General features: G+C 45.7%; 1 protein-coding gene across 3 annotated transcripts in view; it reads left to right on the top strand.

Moving 5' to 3' along the window:
• Window positions 1-9,587: 9,587 nt before the first annotated feature.
• ATL1 (atlastin GTPase 1) overlaps window positions 9,588-18,248 on the top strand; it is a 177,547-nt gene continuing 168,886 nt past the window's right edge. For 2 of the 3 annotated variants that reach the window (XM_069208686.1, XM_069208687.1), the window contains exon 1: window positions 9,748-10,041. In XM_069208686.1, the coding sequence (XP_069064787.1) occupies window positions 9,768-10,041 (274 nt within the window). In that variant the 5' untranslated portion in view covers window positions 9,748-9,767. Of the gene's footprint in view, window positions 10,042-18,248 lie in introns of all 3 variants that reach the window. The other variant, XM_069208685.1, reaches the window with a different exon arrangement.

Raw genomic sequence — 18,248 nt, 5'->3', positions numbered from 1 at the left:
AACAGAGAATGAGAACTACTCAATGGAACATCCATGAACACTGGAAGGAATATGGATGGTATAGACTCTTGCCAAGCACCAAACTAAAATGTGCACATCATCTGATGTGCAGGGAAAACCAGTCCCAGAAGAGTTTGTAACACAAAGGTATATTGTTAGGACAGGGGTAGGCTCCTTAACACAGTCATGTGTGTTACATGTAACAATTTGAGTTAATGTTTGAGGACTGTATATGCATAATGAAAATCAATAAAGACATGTGTTAAAACAAATAACGAAAACAACAGGAAAACATCTAACATGATTAATGAATTCATGATTAATTAATTTTATAATCCGAACACCCCCTATGGGCTATTTCTAGGTCTTTCGCAGTTCTAGCGGCACACAATTCATATATAAACTTCCCAATTCTGGGTTTCTAGGGTGAGTAGCCCTCGCATACCTTCTTTCAGGGCGATAAGTCCTTATAGCTCTATCTGGATAGCATGTCTGCTATCTCGGTCAAAAGCGGTGGATAAGCGTAGAGCCCGCAGGTCACCTTTGAAGACCAACCTTCGACTGGAGTCAGTCTTGAAGTTCTGCCTCTCCTGTCCGATATCACTGTTGCGAAGCTCCTGGTCAACCTATGGCCTGATACAAGGGGTTTGTAATAAGGCTTTGGCCAGATAACTTGTTGAAAATTGTTAACCTAAGCACCAAGCAAAGTTTAGACAGAGTCTGTTTAAAATGGTTAATATAACAACAGCAGGTTTGAGTCTGGGGGCTTCTTGAACATTGTTAGAATAAATATTAAACAAGGCTGAGCTCGAGACCAATTTAAACAAGGTGTCCTTGCAATCACTAACTTTCTAGATAGAGCATGTATTAGTCACAATTAACAATTTCATGCTTAAGCAGACATGTCCATCGTGAATGCAATTGCATAATCTTACCTAGCACCGTTTTCCCACTTCATGTCAGGGTTGCAGAACAGATGAACATGCTATGAATGTGCACTCGATAAAACAGAGTTATTCACCCGTCATATAGTGGTAAAGCACAAATTTAATTTTAAAATGAAAGATATCAGCACTGGAAAAACACAATTTCTACAACACCCCCTGAATGATAATAAAGATTGATGTGCTTACAAACATTCATGATTGTTTGCAATGATTACATGTACAATGACAAAGGCGAGTAGACTAGGTGACTCATTTAGTCTCCGATTATTGTGGGTGGGTGCATCAAAGAAAAATATGAAAAAGCAAAGCAAGAACTGTTCCTTCCTTGCATAGTGATGCGATCCGGTCAGCTTTATTTTCTTTCAGGTGGAGATGCTGACATCAAGTTTCCACAGAACTCAGGGGACTCAGAGGTCTACGCCATGGAAAACGGTTCAGCTCCTGGTCACAAAGCAAAGACAGAGATGGTTTGTGAAGTAGCAGCTGAATTGAAGAAAACCTGATCCGTAAGCTGATGGAGAGGAGGAAGCATGTAGGTATTGAAGAATATCATCTATGTTGATGAAATGAAATGGAGAAGAGGAAGAGCACTGTGGCCTAATTCTGGCAAGGACAGGTCCCCATACTCATACTGCTGGTGAGTTAGCAGTTGGGGTACAGCTGGCTCCTCATACAGTGCATAATTTGGAGTCGGTAACTGCAGTGCATTGCAATGAGCTTGGTGCAATCTGATGGGTCGAATCAATCCCTTTACTTTGACAAATGCAACAGGTGGCCTCGCCAAAGAAATGTTCCAGCAAATTGTTACATACGTTTATGGACGAAAAGAATGATCTCACTTGTGAACATCTCAATTTGTGAAAAGACTGAGGAAAGATTATGAGTTTTGTGGCCCCCATTGTCAAACTCGCGGGGAGGACGCCAATGCGATGGCGGTGGAGTTCCCCCACCCTATTACAACATTTCGGCCTTTCTGATCAGGCTGATCGGCAAAAACCTTGAAAAAGAGTGTTCCCACCGGTCAGACTAGCAGGAATAGTGCTACAAGATAGAACAGCGGGGACCGACCAGTACCCTCAGAGTGCACACTGTCTGCAAAGCAAACAGTGCACTGCACTGTCCAGGCATTGGCATGGGAAGTGCAGGCTCTCCCTATTGCCCCCAGCACTTGCTCTCTGCCAGACTTTTCATGGTGGGGAAACCACCATGAAAAGTTTGGCGGAGAACAAGGGTGATTACAGCCAGGACCGCAGTCAGTCCCTCTGGATCTTGGATTCTAGCAGACACAGTGTTCTGTTGGCGGGTCTGCCCACCAAACTCATAATGCGGTGGTCGAACTGCCACAGCTGCGGCGGTCCGACTGCTACTGCAGGTCTGGCGGTCTTGTGACCGCCAGACATGTAATCAGACCCTGATTACGATCTTGGCGGATTACAAACGTGATGGATATTCCATCCACCATATTATGATTTCCATAGGATATAATGAAATCGTAATATGGCGGACGGGATATTCGTCACATTTGCGGCGGAGTAACCCCATCCACCAAGATCGTAATTAGGCTCCCCTATTGCCATTCTGCTCCAAAGTAAAATGCTATGATTTCTCAGCATTGGTTCTCAGTAGGACAACCGTAATCCAGATTGCTGATTGGACTGGCTTTTATTTCTCGACTAGAAAGAAAATGAGAACAGCACATCTAACTGTCAGAAGTGTAGTTGAGAATCCATCAAACAGATTTGGGGACAGTGAGCTGCATAACAAATTGAGGAGCCCAAATCAGTGTTAAAACAGTCAGCAAGCCCCATCCAATGTTATTGAAAAAGTGTGTTAAGCCTGCTGTCCTTGACAAATTTAAGATGCTATGTAGGAGATAAGCAAAATGAGTTGAATACTGAGTTTGCAGGAGTTTTTAAATGCTTGACGCAGAGCGGTCTATTGTACATCCAAGGCCTCTGCCACTGTGGTTAAAGACACCACTTTTTGCATTAATATTGCAACAAGTTTGTTTAATTTATCAACACACATCTTTATCATATCTATTTTCGTCCAAGGAACATTTTCAAACAACATTTACTGTTGTGGGTTCTTTCTGGTCATCTCAAGGTCTGAGAGCAGAACCATGGTTCTCCATTTTAATTGCTGCAGACTATGCAGGAGTAGGGACTGTCCCTGCAAATTCAGAAAAGTATGGCATCCCTGGCTGAGATACTATGACTTGGAGTCCGAGGAATGTGTGAGTGATGGTGTGAGTCCAGGTGCTACCACTGCGGTACAATGATTGTCTGGCTGACAAAGCCCCTTGAGTGGTATACTCTGTGAAGTTTTCCTTGATTGCTATTATGAGGCATGCTGTGTTAGAGCCACTGTGTGGGCAGGTGGCTGCTGTGAGATTTCCTTCACTCGCCCCTCTGTGTTACTTGCTGTGTACCTCCTTTGCTGTTACGGACCAGTAATGCTCAATGCTACCCGAACTGCAACCTTTGACAGTGATGTTGTGGATGCGCCATGTCACCTTTTCGTTGTTTGGAAAACCATAAAAAGGATATTTTAAAAAAATTAACTTATCCTAGAGACAGCCACCTTCTCCCAAAGGTGTTAACTTTTTATTGATTTCCCCTTTGAGTCACTAAATGTGTTGAAACATCAATGTGGTAAATCTACATTGTAATCTTGCACACAAAATGCTGAACCCAGCACTATTAGTGTGGAACTGATGGATCAGCCTTTTGTAGCACAAACAACAGGGCATGTATGTTGTAGGTAGTTTTGTTTAATTCCAACAGCAGGCTGTGCAGTCATCAGTGTAGAACATACTCTTGTACTGATGTATGAGTAAAACATTAGACGTTTGTGGAGCATGTTTAGTATATTGCAGAAGTTCTTGCATGCAGAGTGTAGGTTCATATTCAAATTTTACATTAACTGCAGTGTACAAGGAGGCCCACTTCCCCCAGCACAGGTGCAGGGCAAGCACAGGTATAGGGCACGAGAATTAAAATTAAGTGTAAGTTTATTGACAGATCAAAACAAATGATTCCATTGTCACACAATAATAAAAACATCAGAATAATAAAAACATCACCTCTGCACTTCACCATATAAATACATATTTAAAAGTTTAAAATGGCACATATTGCTAATAAATTAAATACTCTATATTATCGACGTTTGTGAACAGCAGCTACAATTAATAGAGCTAGAAGATGCTCATTTAGAGAGCATTCAGAACCTCTTGGCCTAATTCATTGCATTTTCTAAAGTTGTTTTTTGTCTGTTGGCCCATGAATCCCAGAGGAACTTGGAGACTGCGACCACTATCACTAAAGTGGATTTGCTCTTGCACATTCTTAAGGAAGTAACTCAATCTGTGATTGACTAGCTCCTACATACAGGAGCGATCCACCTACACCTAGGCGTAATGTATTTAGGGCAGAAAAAAAGTAAGTGCTCGTCTGTTTCATCAGCAGTGATGCAAATGTTACAACTTTTAGCACCATCTGTGGGAAAAGTCCAAGGTGCACTAAAGGCAGCTATAGGCATAATGCCATGCCTAAACTGCAAGAACAAAGTGTGGACACGTACTGGTCTGATGAAATGCAAAAAAGCCTCAGCTGTAGATACTGCTTTCAGCTGCAGGAAAACTCAATGTTCCTCTGCCACTAGCCTGTTTAATCCAGGTGATTGCCCCCTCCCAGTATGTCTGCTTGACCATGGAACAGCATTTGCTGAGACTGAAGCTGGTTTGTCCCAGAATTCTGCTAGTTCTAACTCAATCTACAAAGGTCCTCAGATTCCTCAGCCATTCATTCTTCTGTGTTGCTTGTGTGCACCCCATTACATCACTAAGGCCAGTCCTAAAGCTTTGCAATTCAGTAATGGACCATATGTGGACCCAATATATCAAGGGTCTTAAGGTGGCAAGCTCAGTTATAGGATGGACTCAAAGATCTAATCAAAGGGGCAGCAAAGGGGTCCTTTTCCCCACCCCTGTAACGGTTCTGAGGAAGTTGTTCTCTTTTACACCGAGGGTATTCAAGTTGTTCTATCCCCAAAACTCTGCCCAGTACAGGGATGCTCCCCTTACCTGCATTTTGTAAATGTCAAAGGCAGGGTTGACTGGAAACCAATGGGATTTCTTCTCCATCCTGATATTGGCTCCTCCTGTGGCTTATAACATGTGAGCTTTTGGTTATTTGTGGGAACCAAGATCCTGAGTCTGCCAACCTATCTACTAGATAGTTGAATTCAGCAGCCCTTTCCAACCTCTCCTTATTCAAAGTGACCATGCCATTCAGCCATCTCTTTCAGGTGTATACCATCAGTTTGGTTTTGGCAACATTAACTTCTAAACCGAAGTCTTTGCAAAAGGCACAGAAACTATTTACTCAATTCTAGAGGCCCATCCGGTTTTGGCTAGTAAAAGAGTGTCATCAGCGTAAAACAAGCCAGTGATTTTCTGCCCAGCTAGTGAAGGGGAATGTTTTGCACATTTAGTTAAATATACTATGCAATTATTGATGTACAGGAGAAAGAGTGTAGGTACCAGGATGCAGCCCTGGTGAACCCCCTTGTTGACAGTAACCAGGTCAATTAGCTCACCCTTGTTGCCATACCTGATCCTGGCAAAGTTCCCTTCATGAAGGCATGCAGTGATACTTAGTAGTTCTGTGGGAACCCCATCTCTCGAAGAGTAGCCCACAACTTTCCTCTTGGGACCAGATCAAAAGCCGCACAGAGATCTGCAAAGGCTACAAACAGGTCTCACCCTCCAATATCCACTGTCTTCCATTTGATCTGCATAAATCTAAATACTTGGTTGATGGACCTGGTTGAAGGTCTAAATCCTGCTTGCAAATGTGAAATTGCACTGCTCTCATCAACTCACTCCTCTAGGTGATCTAGGATTTGCTTGCAGAAGACCTTCTGGATATTGTCCAGTAGGCTGATTGGACGATAGTTTGATGGGTCATTGGGGCAACCCTTTTTAAATATGGGCACGACCTCTGCCTCTTTCCATTGGGGGGTATCGGAGCACCCGCTGCAATTGTGTTGGAAATGGTATTAGTATATGGCACCCAGATGCTAGATTTAGATAAAGTGCCTGCGATTTATCCAAGCCAGGAGTCTTCCCTTGCTTAAGTGAATTGACAGCTGTTAAAGTTTCAGTAGCTGAGAACTCGAAAGGGACCATGTCCTCGTTACTGGCAAAATGGATCCTCTTTGGGATAGTATCAGCAGAGCCAGAGTAAAGAGTACTAAAGTGAGCAACCCATTCACACAGGAGTATTGAAGACCCAATAGGGAATGTGTGTTCCCATTACCACTGCTAACAAGCTTCCAGAAACATCTTTGATCGTTATGCTGGGCAGCTTCGAGTAGCTCTAGCAACAATTTCCCCTCCCAGTCCCTCTTCGTCTGATTTAGTTCCTGCCTATATTCTGCTGTAGTTCCCCTGATCTCACTGCTGTTCCCTGCTTTTATTACTTTTAGTAAGTTCAACTTTGCTTTCCTACAACATTCATTAAACCACCCATTACTGTGGCTCTGCCTGCCCGAACTGGATGACCCCATCACAAACAGGTCCCTCAAGGTGTTATAAAATTCCATATGCTCTTCAATGATCCTCCCACAATTGCTTCAATGTATGAGCATGGTCTCCATATGCTTGGCAAGGGATTGATACAATGAGGTTATTGTAATAGAGGAGTGATTTACGGCCTCCCATTTAACATTTTTACCGTTGTTGGTCAGTTTACGTTGCTGGTGAACATTCCCTAGGTTCAGTGTAGTAGTGAGTGTTAGCAATTTACCAATAGATAGTACTAGTGGGTCATGGTCACTCTCTTCATACTCTATTACCTCCATGTCAGCCATGTGTTTCCATAATCTAATATCTAAGAGGATGTAATCAATATGGCTTTTATAAGGCCCGTGCCTAAATGTTGTTTCCAGATGGGCATCTGAGCACAAGCAGCCATTGCACACTCTGAGCCCATGTGCTAGGGTAAAAGCCCCTACCTGTAAGGCTGCTCTAGATAAACTTCACCAGGATGGAGAGATCTATTCTGGTATGCTCCAAGTTTTATCTGCTTCGTGGGATAAATCATGAGCAATAGAGTTGGGCTCAAAGGTAACATTAAAGTCCTCTGTGATGATTGTATGGTGGGCCCCCTTGAAACAAAAAGAAATTAACCAATCCATGTATTATGGTTGACTCACAGCTTTCCACCACATCTCTATTATACAGATTTATCAGCAATATAGAAATGTTATTTAAGGACAGAACTAGCCTTTGGATGCCACTGGATCCCAAACTTAATTTGTTCACAGTGCAGAGAAGTGTCATACATCCATACTAGTAAGCCTTCTAAGGGCCGCCCTACTGCTGACCCACAGGCAGGGATTCAAATGCTCTTGAAGCCACTCCTATGGGTTGGATCTAATGTCCACGTTTCCTGGAACAGGCATCTTTGGTGCTTGTCTATAAATTGCCCCCATGACGTATTGTTTAGATTAGGCCTACTTTCTGCTACGTTCGAACTCAGAATGCCTACCAGGTTGTCTTGAGGGACTAGCAGGGCATCAGAAGAGGATTCCATGGAGCACTGGTGTGTTGCATTTAATAATGGAGGTGGCTCGCCTGTCGGAAAATATATGAACTGTGGCTCCCTATGAAGAGAGTAATTCCCCACCAGTGCTGACTCCAGAGGTTCTACCTCTGTCCTGCTTAGATCACAGGCCTTCAACATTTCCTGGTGTACCGTTACCTGTTCAAGATTGGGTTGGTCAGGCGCATGTGCAATGTGTAATGCCACCCTTATTGCTCCACTAGCAAACTCGGAACCAACGAAGACGCTGCATTAGGTATGTTATATTTAGTTAGGTATAGGGAAAACTATTCTGATTAATTATCCCTGCTCCAAAGGATGCTCTTTCAATATGGCCACCTGCACCGCAGTAAGAATTTTCTCTGTGGGACTGAAGTGTGCTTTAGCAGTGGAGTGCAAATGTGATCTTTACTGTATGGGAGTTGCCTGTCCCTCATTGTAAACTATGTATGTGTAGCTGGAGGCACTGGAAATAACTCCAATTACTAGATTTATTTTATCTCAGAAGAAATAAGAGGAATGGAAACATAACAAAGGCCTTACTTGCTCTTCATAGTATGGGAAGTAAGCTCTCCCGAAGTTAAGAAATCCCACCAGGGCTTGTAATTTTCTTAACATCTTAACATATTTGGAGGTTGTAAAGTCGCACACTTCTATGGAAGGCAGTGCTAAACTCTTTAGCCTTGCTGGGTAGTTCATATCCAAGAAATAGTACATTTAAATATGCAATTTTCGATTTCTTGAAGTTGTCTTCATATCTGTATGTAGCTAATAATAATGTCACTATTCAGTCCACCCTAGTCCAGTGTTCACTCAAGTTCTTGTCTGTAATGTACATGTCATTATTGTGAGATAGCATCTGGGATCTTCTTCTAAGATATTCATGATTGTTGTTGCATACAGACCAGGACTATTCTTATAGCTCATAGACAACCACCTATAGGAAAAACGACAACCACTGAATGAGAAAGGGGTTAGATTCTAGCTTTCAGGTGCTATGCTTTGGCTAAAAACCTCATTAGCAAGGTTGTTTTATATTTTTTCAGCACAAGGTTCATTAGCAGTCCAGTGCTATGAGCATTTTGTTCAGTATGCGCGCACATATGTGAGTTTAAATTCCTATAATCTAAAACTATTCTATACGAACTGTCAGGGTTTAATTGTAATTCTAATAAGTCTTAAGTCTAAAGTAGCTTTTATGTCACGTTTGGCTTTTGGCTTCAGAGGGTACTGAGTCTGCTGCTCACTCCTCAAGGGAATGACATATAGAACTGATTTCTATACAAAGCTGGACTCTATTTAACAGTTCACTTACTTGCATAGTTTTCTGTGAGGTCTTCAGGTACAAATGTCATGCATTGTTACCTCTATTAACACTAACCCAAATGAAGGGTTTTACCCACTACGTGACTGGTCAGGTGCAACATCCTCAACAGCTCACTTTGATGCATGGCTGCATGGAATATTAGGCAGGGATAAGAAAAGCCCTGATGGAGGCCTTTAAACATGTGGGTGATACAGAAGGCCGAGACATGTTGGCTAGATAGGTTGGATGGAGGATTCAATGCATTCATCATCAAAAATCCACACGACTTGTTTTTAACCATGTCTAGGGTAACCAGTTATTAAAAGAGAAAACTTCACCCTGAGATATTTTTTAAGAAAAACGCCTGGGTCACTGCCCTTGTCGAGAACTATTTTTCAGGAACTCACAACTAACAGTAGAGTCAGCCACGGCGGTACTTATCTACCATGGTGTGGATAGGTCACCAATGATGAAGCAACCCTGGATTAGGTGACTTCTCCAAATCTTGGTGGATTCCTGCAATTTATATGAGGGCAAAGAAGCCTTACCCTTCAGTTGTAGAGACCTTAGCATTTGTGTGTTATCGGTGCACGTGTGCAAGGGCTGAGAGTCGGTGGATCTGCACTATACCTTCGAGTCCGCGCGTCTGTGCTAGAAGATGTGTGCTCCTGTCCAGGGTCTATGAGTCAGTGACTGTGCCAGCAGCAGTGTGTCACTGTCTCTGTGCTCCAGAAGGCGCCAGTGCACATGTGCCAATGCGCCGAGGTCTGCCTCCCTGGCTCTGTGCTCTATGCTCCTGGGTGTATCAGTGCACATGTGCTCGTGTGCAAAGGCTGTGCACCGGCGGCTCCGCGTCAGTACCCGCGCGTCAGTGGCTCTGTGCTCCTGGCTGTGTCGGTGCACATGTGCTCCTGTGCCGGGGATGTGTGTCAGTGGCTCTGTGTGACTGGCTGTGACGCCAGGGTTCGTTCTCGGGGTCGCGGTGCTGATGCTGCAGCTGATGCTGTTGGCGCTGAGCTGCAGCTAGCGGCTCCCTCCATCCTCGCAGCATCTCGGCCAGATCCGCCGCCTGAGCAGGATCCGCGCAGGCCCGAGCCCGCCCGCCCCGTCCCCAGCAGAGCCAAGGAGAGCTGGGCGGCAGACATGGCCCGAAGCCGCAAGGAGCGGAACAGCTGGGGTAGGTGCCGCGCCGCTCGGGCTCCAAGGAACGGGCTGCCCCGCATCTCCCCGGCACAGGAGCGGCATCCCTTTCTCCCGCCACAGCGCCCCCTCCATCCCTCCCTCCATCACTGGCAGGCCAGGGGTGGGGAGCAGAGACAGCCACCTCTTCCTCCCGGGGTTGCCCTGGCCTAGACCGCGCCCCTGCTGACCCGTGTGTGTGCTTTGTGATGTGTGCGTCTGTGTGGTGCTACGCCTGCTCTGCGATGTCTCTCTCCCGGAGACAGGCACCCCGCGTGGAAATGCCTCACTGTCACAAGGAGGCGATCCCTCAGAGGGACCGGGAGTGGACGAGGCGACGGACCCAGGCCCAGCCCTTGCGGTCTGTGTGAGGCGTTCACCTGAACCCTGTACATGTCCCCGTAGGAGCGCGCACGCGGTGTCTCCGGTTTGTGTCCCGTGAGTCCTGGGTGTTTCCCGGCAGTACTCATGGAAGGTGTCTTCAAGGCGCTGGGGAGGCAAGGGCCTCAGCGCGGGGCCAGCTGCACCCTGGCCCACCAGGTGGAGCTCCCGCCCCTCTCCGGGGTGTTGCCGCTCTAGGTGGGTCAGCGGGGGCCCTCTAGCCTGCTGGTGATATTGAGAGACAGAGAGGGATGTTTTTAGCAGGGAGAGAGGGAGTGGCGGTGTGCGCGCGGGGCTGGGCAGGGGAGTCACACTCTACTGCATCATCATGTTGGACAAGAATAGGGTGTGTGTTTCTGGGGTGGCAGGGTGTGTATGGAAAGTGGTATACAGCTGAATGGATAATGCTCAGCAGCTTGATGGGGAGTGGGGCCTGTTTCCTTCTGGTGTGGAGTCAGGTGAAGTAAAAGGGGGCTGAGGGTGGGGTGGTTTCACCGTATATGACAAGAGCAGGAATAAAGCATAGTCATTGGATATCCCTGACATTACCGAGAGTGGAAGTCGGCAAGTGGGGTATACCAGGCATCATGGGTCATAATGCAAGCAGGGAAATGGCCACCCATCCCCGGTTTAGATTTAAAAACGGCTGTATTTGGGTCACAGTGCTCCCATCCCACCGCTGGACCCCGGTGCCATTGTACCCGCTGCACTATTCATAGCTGCACACCTGATGAGGGCGAGGGAGGGGTACATGCATACTGCTGCAGTGGGTAGGTGCTTGGGCAGGGTCATTGCACCTTCCTGGGACGGAGGGGCTGGCACAGGGGTAGTGTCTGGTCTCTGCAGGGTTTGCACAGATGTGAAGGTTATATTTCTGTCTGAAGCAGGAGTGAACGTTACGTTTCTGGCTGGAGCAGAGGGTATATTTCCATATTTCCAACTAGAAAAGTAATTAAGGTCACTACCCCTTGGTGGCACGAGTGATGGTACTATTAGGGTGACCACCTGGCATTGAAACAAATTCTGGACAGGACAAAAACATTCAGGACAAAGGGTCAACATTCAGGACATAAATTCAAGAACAATCTTCAGTTTTTACAGCCACACCCAGGAGAGGCCATACCCCATTACGTTATCAGTGCATTTATTTTGTCTTTTTTTCTTTAACATAGCACAATTTATTCACTGAGGTCTTTTGTGATTGCCTCCTGGTATGCTACATTCAGGTGTCACATGATGTCCTTGTTCAGTAGTAAATTAATGCCCTTCAGCACTGTGTCAAGGCCATCGCCCCTACCCAAATGTACCTAATCTTTCTTAAAGAGAAAGTAACAACACCATTTTGATTATGTTTCTGAACATTTTAAAACCTCAGGCAAACAGTTTGGGAAACATTAAGGTAATTAACCTTATGCTAGTTTAAGCAAATTGAACAAAAACATCTGGCTCACCCCAAACTCCCATGGACTTTCAACCTAAAAAAATGTAATGAGTCAGGGCAGATGCTGTGGGCGACAGTCTCACACCTAATGTCAGGATGTGAGGTACCCACAACTTATCTGTAGTCTCACAGCACTAGAGTGTATGTCTGGGATTTCACATTTATCTCAGAACTGGGAGTCCGGACTACCAATCAAAGATAATGAAAGAGGAGGATGAAATTGAGATCAAATGGGAGGTTGTTGCTAAGAACCAGATAACTAAGGAAGAGAAGAAAAAGGTGGGACAGTTCCTAAAATCGGACAGGATGGGTCCACCAAGACTACCGGAAGGTATTGGGTACCTGGGGAGTTGTCTCTGCAGACAGGAGAGAAACAGAAGAGGCACTGTCAAGTGGTTGAACATGCACCCACTCACCTTGGCAAACTCTTCTGGTGCAATGGTCCACTGTTCATGCTTGTGAAGGGTGAGCAGGGGCCAGACCCCTTGCAAGGTTATGCAAGGCAATTGCCCACTTTGTCCATGTCTTAAAATGGTTTTGAAATTGAGCAAAAACCAAACTAGTGATCTGGGTTATCCCTAAGTGTCAAGTACACATAGAATCTTCAAAATATTTGGGATCTAAATTGCACAAACAAAATGTAAACATTTTAAAATGTAATTAGTGTTTCTTTAACATATGGCACTGTTTTCCCCTTCATATACAATTAGACCTCAGATTGAACTGGGAAGCAGTTACTTTTCGATACCTAGTGATTAATATCTACCATTCTCCCACTGATTTGAAGGATGGAAATCTCGGCAAAGCGTCATGGTCACTCCGAGCCCAGTTTGCTTTTTGGTCTTTTGTTCTGCTTTCCTTAGTGGGCCACGTAGCACTAGTGAAGATGGTGTGCTACCCCGATAATAGTATTATTTTTCAAACCTTCTCCTTCTTGTCCTTCTTTCCTTCTTTAGACATACCACACATCTGATTTGGTCGCTGCAGCGCCATCGGGTAGCTCTTTCCACTCCAAAGCTACCCGTGACTGTGGGTGGATTAGGCTTTCTGGACTTAAAACGCTATTATTTAGCTGCACAGGTCCAATGGTTGGCTCAATGGCTGGCTGCCCGCCCCCTGCATGAGATGGGGTTTATCCATAAAGACTTTTAAGGAGGACTTACTGCAATGCTCATTGTTTCCTACTGACCATTCTACGGATCGTCATCCGGGGTTATCATGCACAGCTTTCTCCTGCCTTACTAGAACCTGTAAACTCACTGACATGAATAAAACCTGTGCTCCTGCACCACCTTTGCTAAGCCTTCCCACACGCACAGGGCGTCTCTGCTCAGAGCAACTCCATCAGTGGCATGCTGCAGATGTCCTAAAATTGGGGGATTTGTTCCTGGACGGCAAGCTACTAAATTTCCAAACCCTTGTGGCAGACTGCCATCTTCACCTGGGTCAACTCCTTACTTACAACCACCTTAAATAATCATTAAATGCTCTATTTCATGTCTGCCACCTAGCACTAATAGGGACTGGTGACAAACTGATAGAATGGATGTACAGACCTTTCCTGCAACACTGAAACTGCTCCTGGTCTTCTCGTCATACTACCTGGGTGATTGATGTGGCAAAACCTCTGCAAGATACCGTCTGGACTACAATACTGGACTTTCCCCACAAAGTATTCCATGGCTGTCACTATAAGTATATTCATAGAGCTTCCTTGGGAATAAATTCCGCCCATTGCTTGCCGTTGGTTTGTGGTTTGTAACTCACATTTCGGTGCTTTCAATTTGCTGCCTTTATTGGTTTTAGGCTATGCAGCTTGAGTTCCTCCCTTCACGTGCCCAAACCTTATTTACAGTATCCTTCCGAGTGCTCCTTTTCTGTAAACAGGCCTGTAAATCTTGCTCTTATCTCATTGCATTTGCTGTGCAGTCAAAGAACAAGGTAAATGTCAGGCTCTGTCTTCGGTGGGAACTTAGGGGGTCATTATGACCCTGGCAGTAAAAACCTCCTACTGCCGCGGCGACGGCCGCCAAAAGACCATCGCCGTGGCTACTAGCCATCTACTGGATTATGACCACAGCCGGATTTCCACCAGAAGGATTGCAGAAATCCGGCTGTGGCCATGCTGGTGGATGGCGGTAAGGTGGTGCTGCTGCCAGCAGCAGCGCCACGCCAGTAGACCGCTGCTGGCCGTATTATGAGAATAATATGCCCTGGTGGTGTTCTGCTGGCGGATGGTGCTGCTGGCAGCAGCGCCCCGCCCTGTCTCCTGCCGGAGGACCCCCTGACTACAGGTAAGTCGTGTGCTCCGACAGGTGAGGTGGTGGGGGTGTTGTGTGTGTGTGGGGGGGTGTGTGTGTATGTCTGTGCGTGCGTGTATGCGGGTGTTTGTTGTGTTTTGTATGTGTGTGCATGTTTGGGGTGTGTGTGCATGTATGTTGAGTTGTGTGAATGCGTGTGTGCGTGTATGTATGTAAGTGTGTGCGGATGTGTGTGTGTGAATGGATGTATGCATGCGTGGATGAATGTGGGAATGGGTGTGTGTATGCATGTGTGCGTGTGTGAAGGGAGGGGCGTGTATGAAGGGGGGTCTGTTGAGGAAAGGGTGGTGGGGGGAACCTGTGAATGGGGAGGGGGCGGGGAAGACCCCTATCAGTGACAGGGTAGGGATTCCCTGTCACTGATAGTGCCTACTGCCATGGTATTCATGGCAGTACAAAAGCCATGAAAACCATTGCGATAGGCGGGGTCATAATCCCGCAGACGGGCAAGTGACGGCCGCTGGGCTGGGGATTGATGTCTCCAGCCTGGTGGCCATTACCACCGTCGCAGTCGGTGTGGTACATTGGCGGTTTGGCTGAAGCCAAACCACCAATGTCATAATATGGAGGAAGGTACCGCTAGCCTGTGGGCAGTACTTTCCTCCATATTCCCGCCGACCGCCGGGGTCATAATGACACCCTTAGTGTTTAGTTTTCTTTCTCTGACTTCAAAGTAAGAGGATTTATGTAACAATCTTGCTGGATTCTGGGGCTAGGAAAGAGTTTTTTCTAGCACATTAAATAAACTTCATAATACATCAGAATTAGGAGTACAAATGAAGCCCATTTTTGTTAATTCTGAACTGTGCTGGAAACAAATACCTTAATATGATTAAAACAAATCATTGCATTAGGTGATGTAATTTCCACACATCGTCTGTGCACTGTATAGTTTTATTTGAATAACTTTATGTCTTTGCAATGTTATAGTCATTTCAATCAAAAACGTGTTGTCTGTAATGGCAGTGTGTTACCACACCATGCACTCCACTCCACTGTGCTCTGCACCACTCCATACCACTGCATCCTACTCTGCATCACTCCTATTTACACCACCCCATGCCACTGCACTGTGGGACACTGCACTCTTTTCCACTCAGTACCACTCCACTCTATGCCACTGCACGCTATGCTACTTCACACTATGCCTCTCTTCTCTACTCTGTACCACTCTACTCTATGCCAATTCACTTTACGCCTCTCTACACCACTGCACTCTGCGCCTCTGCACGCTATACCACTCCAATCTAGGCAACACCAATCTAGTCCGCACAACTCCACTCTATACCACTCTGCAACACTGCACTGTATGCCACTATACTGTATGCTAATACACTCTATGCTAGTGCACTTTACTCTGCAACACTCAACTCTATACCCCTACACTCTACATCAATACACTGTCCGTCACTTTAATCTACTCTATGCCACGGCACTCTACACCACTTTACTCTATGCCATCACACTCTATGCCACTCTATGCAACTCCCCTCTACCCAACACCTCTCCACTCTACGTCACTTCACTCTATTTTGAAACAATCTACTTTTACCACTGCACTCTGTGCCACTGCATTCTATGCCACTGCACTCTACCCTACACCTCTCAGCTCTATGCCACTGCACTCTACTCTGAAACAATCTATTCTACACCACCGCACTCTACTCCACTCTGCCCCACTGCACTTTAAACCACTTCACTCTTCCTCAATGTGCACTAGGCCAATGCACTCTAAACAACTGCACTGAACGACACTGCACTCTGACATTCTACTCTGCAACACTGCACTGGCCGCCACTATACTGTACTCCACTCTACTCTGTACTACTGCATTGTGCTCTCTATACCACTCTACTCTGCATAACTCCACTCTACGTCACTGCACCTTACAGCACTATACTCTGCTCTGCACCACGCTACACTACTCCACTCTGCACCACTCTACACCACTGCACTCTATGCCACTTGAGTCTACTATGCACTCTACGCCACTGCACCACTCTACACTACTGCACTCTCGGCCACTCTATTGTATACCTCTCTACTCCACTGCACTCTTTGCCACTCTACTATGCCCCATTCCACTCTATGCCACTGCACTCTACGCCAATGCACTCTAAACTGCACTGTACACCACTGCCCTCTACTCTGTACCACTGTACTCTACACCACTGCTCTCTATGCCACTCTACACCACTGCACCAACACTCTACTCTGCAACATTGCACTCTCCTCCTCTGTACACTACACTACTGTAGTCTGTACTACTACATGTTTTGCCACTGCACTCTATGCCACTCTACTCTGCATCACTCTACAGCACTGTACTCTACTCTGCACTGCACCACTCTATACTACTCCGCTCTACACCACTCCATGCCACTGCACTCTATGCCACGCAAGTCTACTTTTCACTCTATGCCACTGCACCACTCTACACTACTGCACTTGCTGCCATTCTAGTGTATGCCACTCTATTCCACTGCACTCTATTGGCACTCTACTCTGTCCCACGCCACTTCATGCCACTGCACTCTAAACCACTGCACTCTACTCCACTGCACTCTAAACAACTGCACTGTACCCCACTGCACTCTCCTCTGCACCACTGTGCTCTACGCCACTGCTCCTATGCTGCTCTACTCCACTCTGCACCAATATGCCACTAACTTTTAGCCATGCTGAACTGCAGCCACTCTGGTGTATAACATGGTGAAAACATTGGCAATGCCAATTACTCTTGCGTAGACGAGACCTATTGGCTTTGCCAATGTTTGTTAGAACTATGAGGTTCTGAGGTCCATGAAAGAACTGTGAATGTGTAAGTCGTTATATATAAAGTGCATTACACACATCATAATATAGGCTGCTACAAAATGCACAAATACATTTTGGTTAAATAAAAAAAGTCCTTCTAAAATACAGATTTGAATCATATACAGTTTATACAGTTTATACCTATTACTAACATTTTTTATAAAAGTCCAATAAAACCACACACTAGACAGTTCACCCTGGAACACCCTTAGAGTACCTCTCTAAAAGAAAATATCTTTGTCATCAGAAAGCTTCAAGTGACTCCTTTGATTAAAGACAATGCAGGTTTCCAGGTCCCTTTACATTTACAGATTTACCAGTTGTGCACATTTGCATTTCTTTAGCGAAGGAGACACCCTGGCAAGAATGACTGTTTCTTATCTGTCTGCCCCTCCCTCCTACAGAGCACACAAAACTCCCTGCCTTTCAATAAAGCTGGGGAAACTGATTGGACCTAATTACATTTTGTCCTTCAGGTGAAAGACTAAAATTATGGACAAATGCTGTCCGTTAAGCCTTTCATCACGGACAATGGACGGCAGGCCGAAATTACGGGCAGTCCATGAAAATTACGGATGGGTCGTCACCTTATGTTCTATGGTAGGGCTGGCGCAGGAGTGGTGTTATGTTATGTAACTGGTATTTGTAGCACGCGTTCTACGATTTGTATGTTCTTGTAGCGAAGTTTGGGATGGGTATATTTCTTTGATGTCTTTGATGGTGGAGAGATGGGGAGGTGGCATTGCATGTTCCTGGGGGGAAACTAGGTGGGGGTTTAGGTCATGTCTACAGGTCAAAAACCTAATGTGAAAATACAATACATGGAGTGGACTTTGGATAAGTCCCTTGTTTATGACTGGGTTTCTTTCCTGCTCATCTCAGTTCCCTGCTCCTTATTCAATTGCATTTCTCCATACTGTCATGTTGTACCTTCCACTGGAACATTTCGCCTATTATCCTGTTGTATCCTTCCACTACTGTTATGAGGGGACAATTTTTTACCTGCCTTTCAGCACTCCAGGAGATCGCATTACTTCTCTCACTCTCTTTCCATCACTGCCTCTCTGCCCCCAGTTTTTTGTTTTCATTCTCATCCCAGCCATTTATTTAGTTCTCACCTGCAGACAGCTTTTAGCTGTTTGTTGTCAAAGATCTATTGTGCACAATACCTATTCATAAAGTAGGCTTTGAGTCAGCCCACTTCTCATCATTGGTCAGCTTTCTTGTCAATCGCATTTGCTTGCT

This window comes from Pleurodeles waltl, chromosome 9 (genome assembly GCF_031143425.1).
Source record: "Pleurodeles waltl isolate 20211129_DDA chromosome 9, aPleWal1.hap1.20221129, whole genome shotgun sequence".
Taxonomy (NCBI): domain Eukaryota; kingdom Metazoa; phylum Chordata; class Amphibia; order Caudata; family Salamandridae; genus Pleurodeles; species Pleurodeles waltl.
The sequence above is the reverse complement of the archived record's forward strand: the minus strand, read 5'-3'. Positions and strand labels throughout refer to the sequence as shown.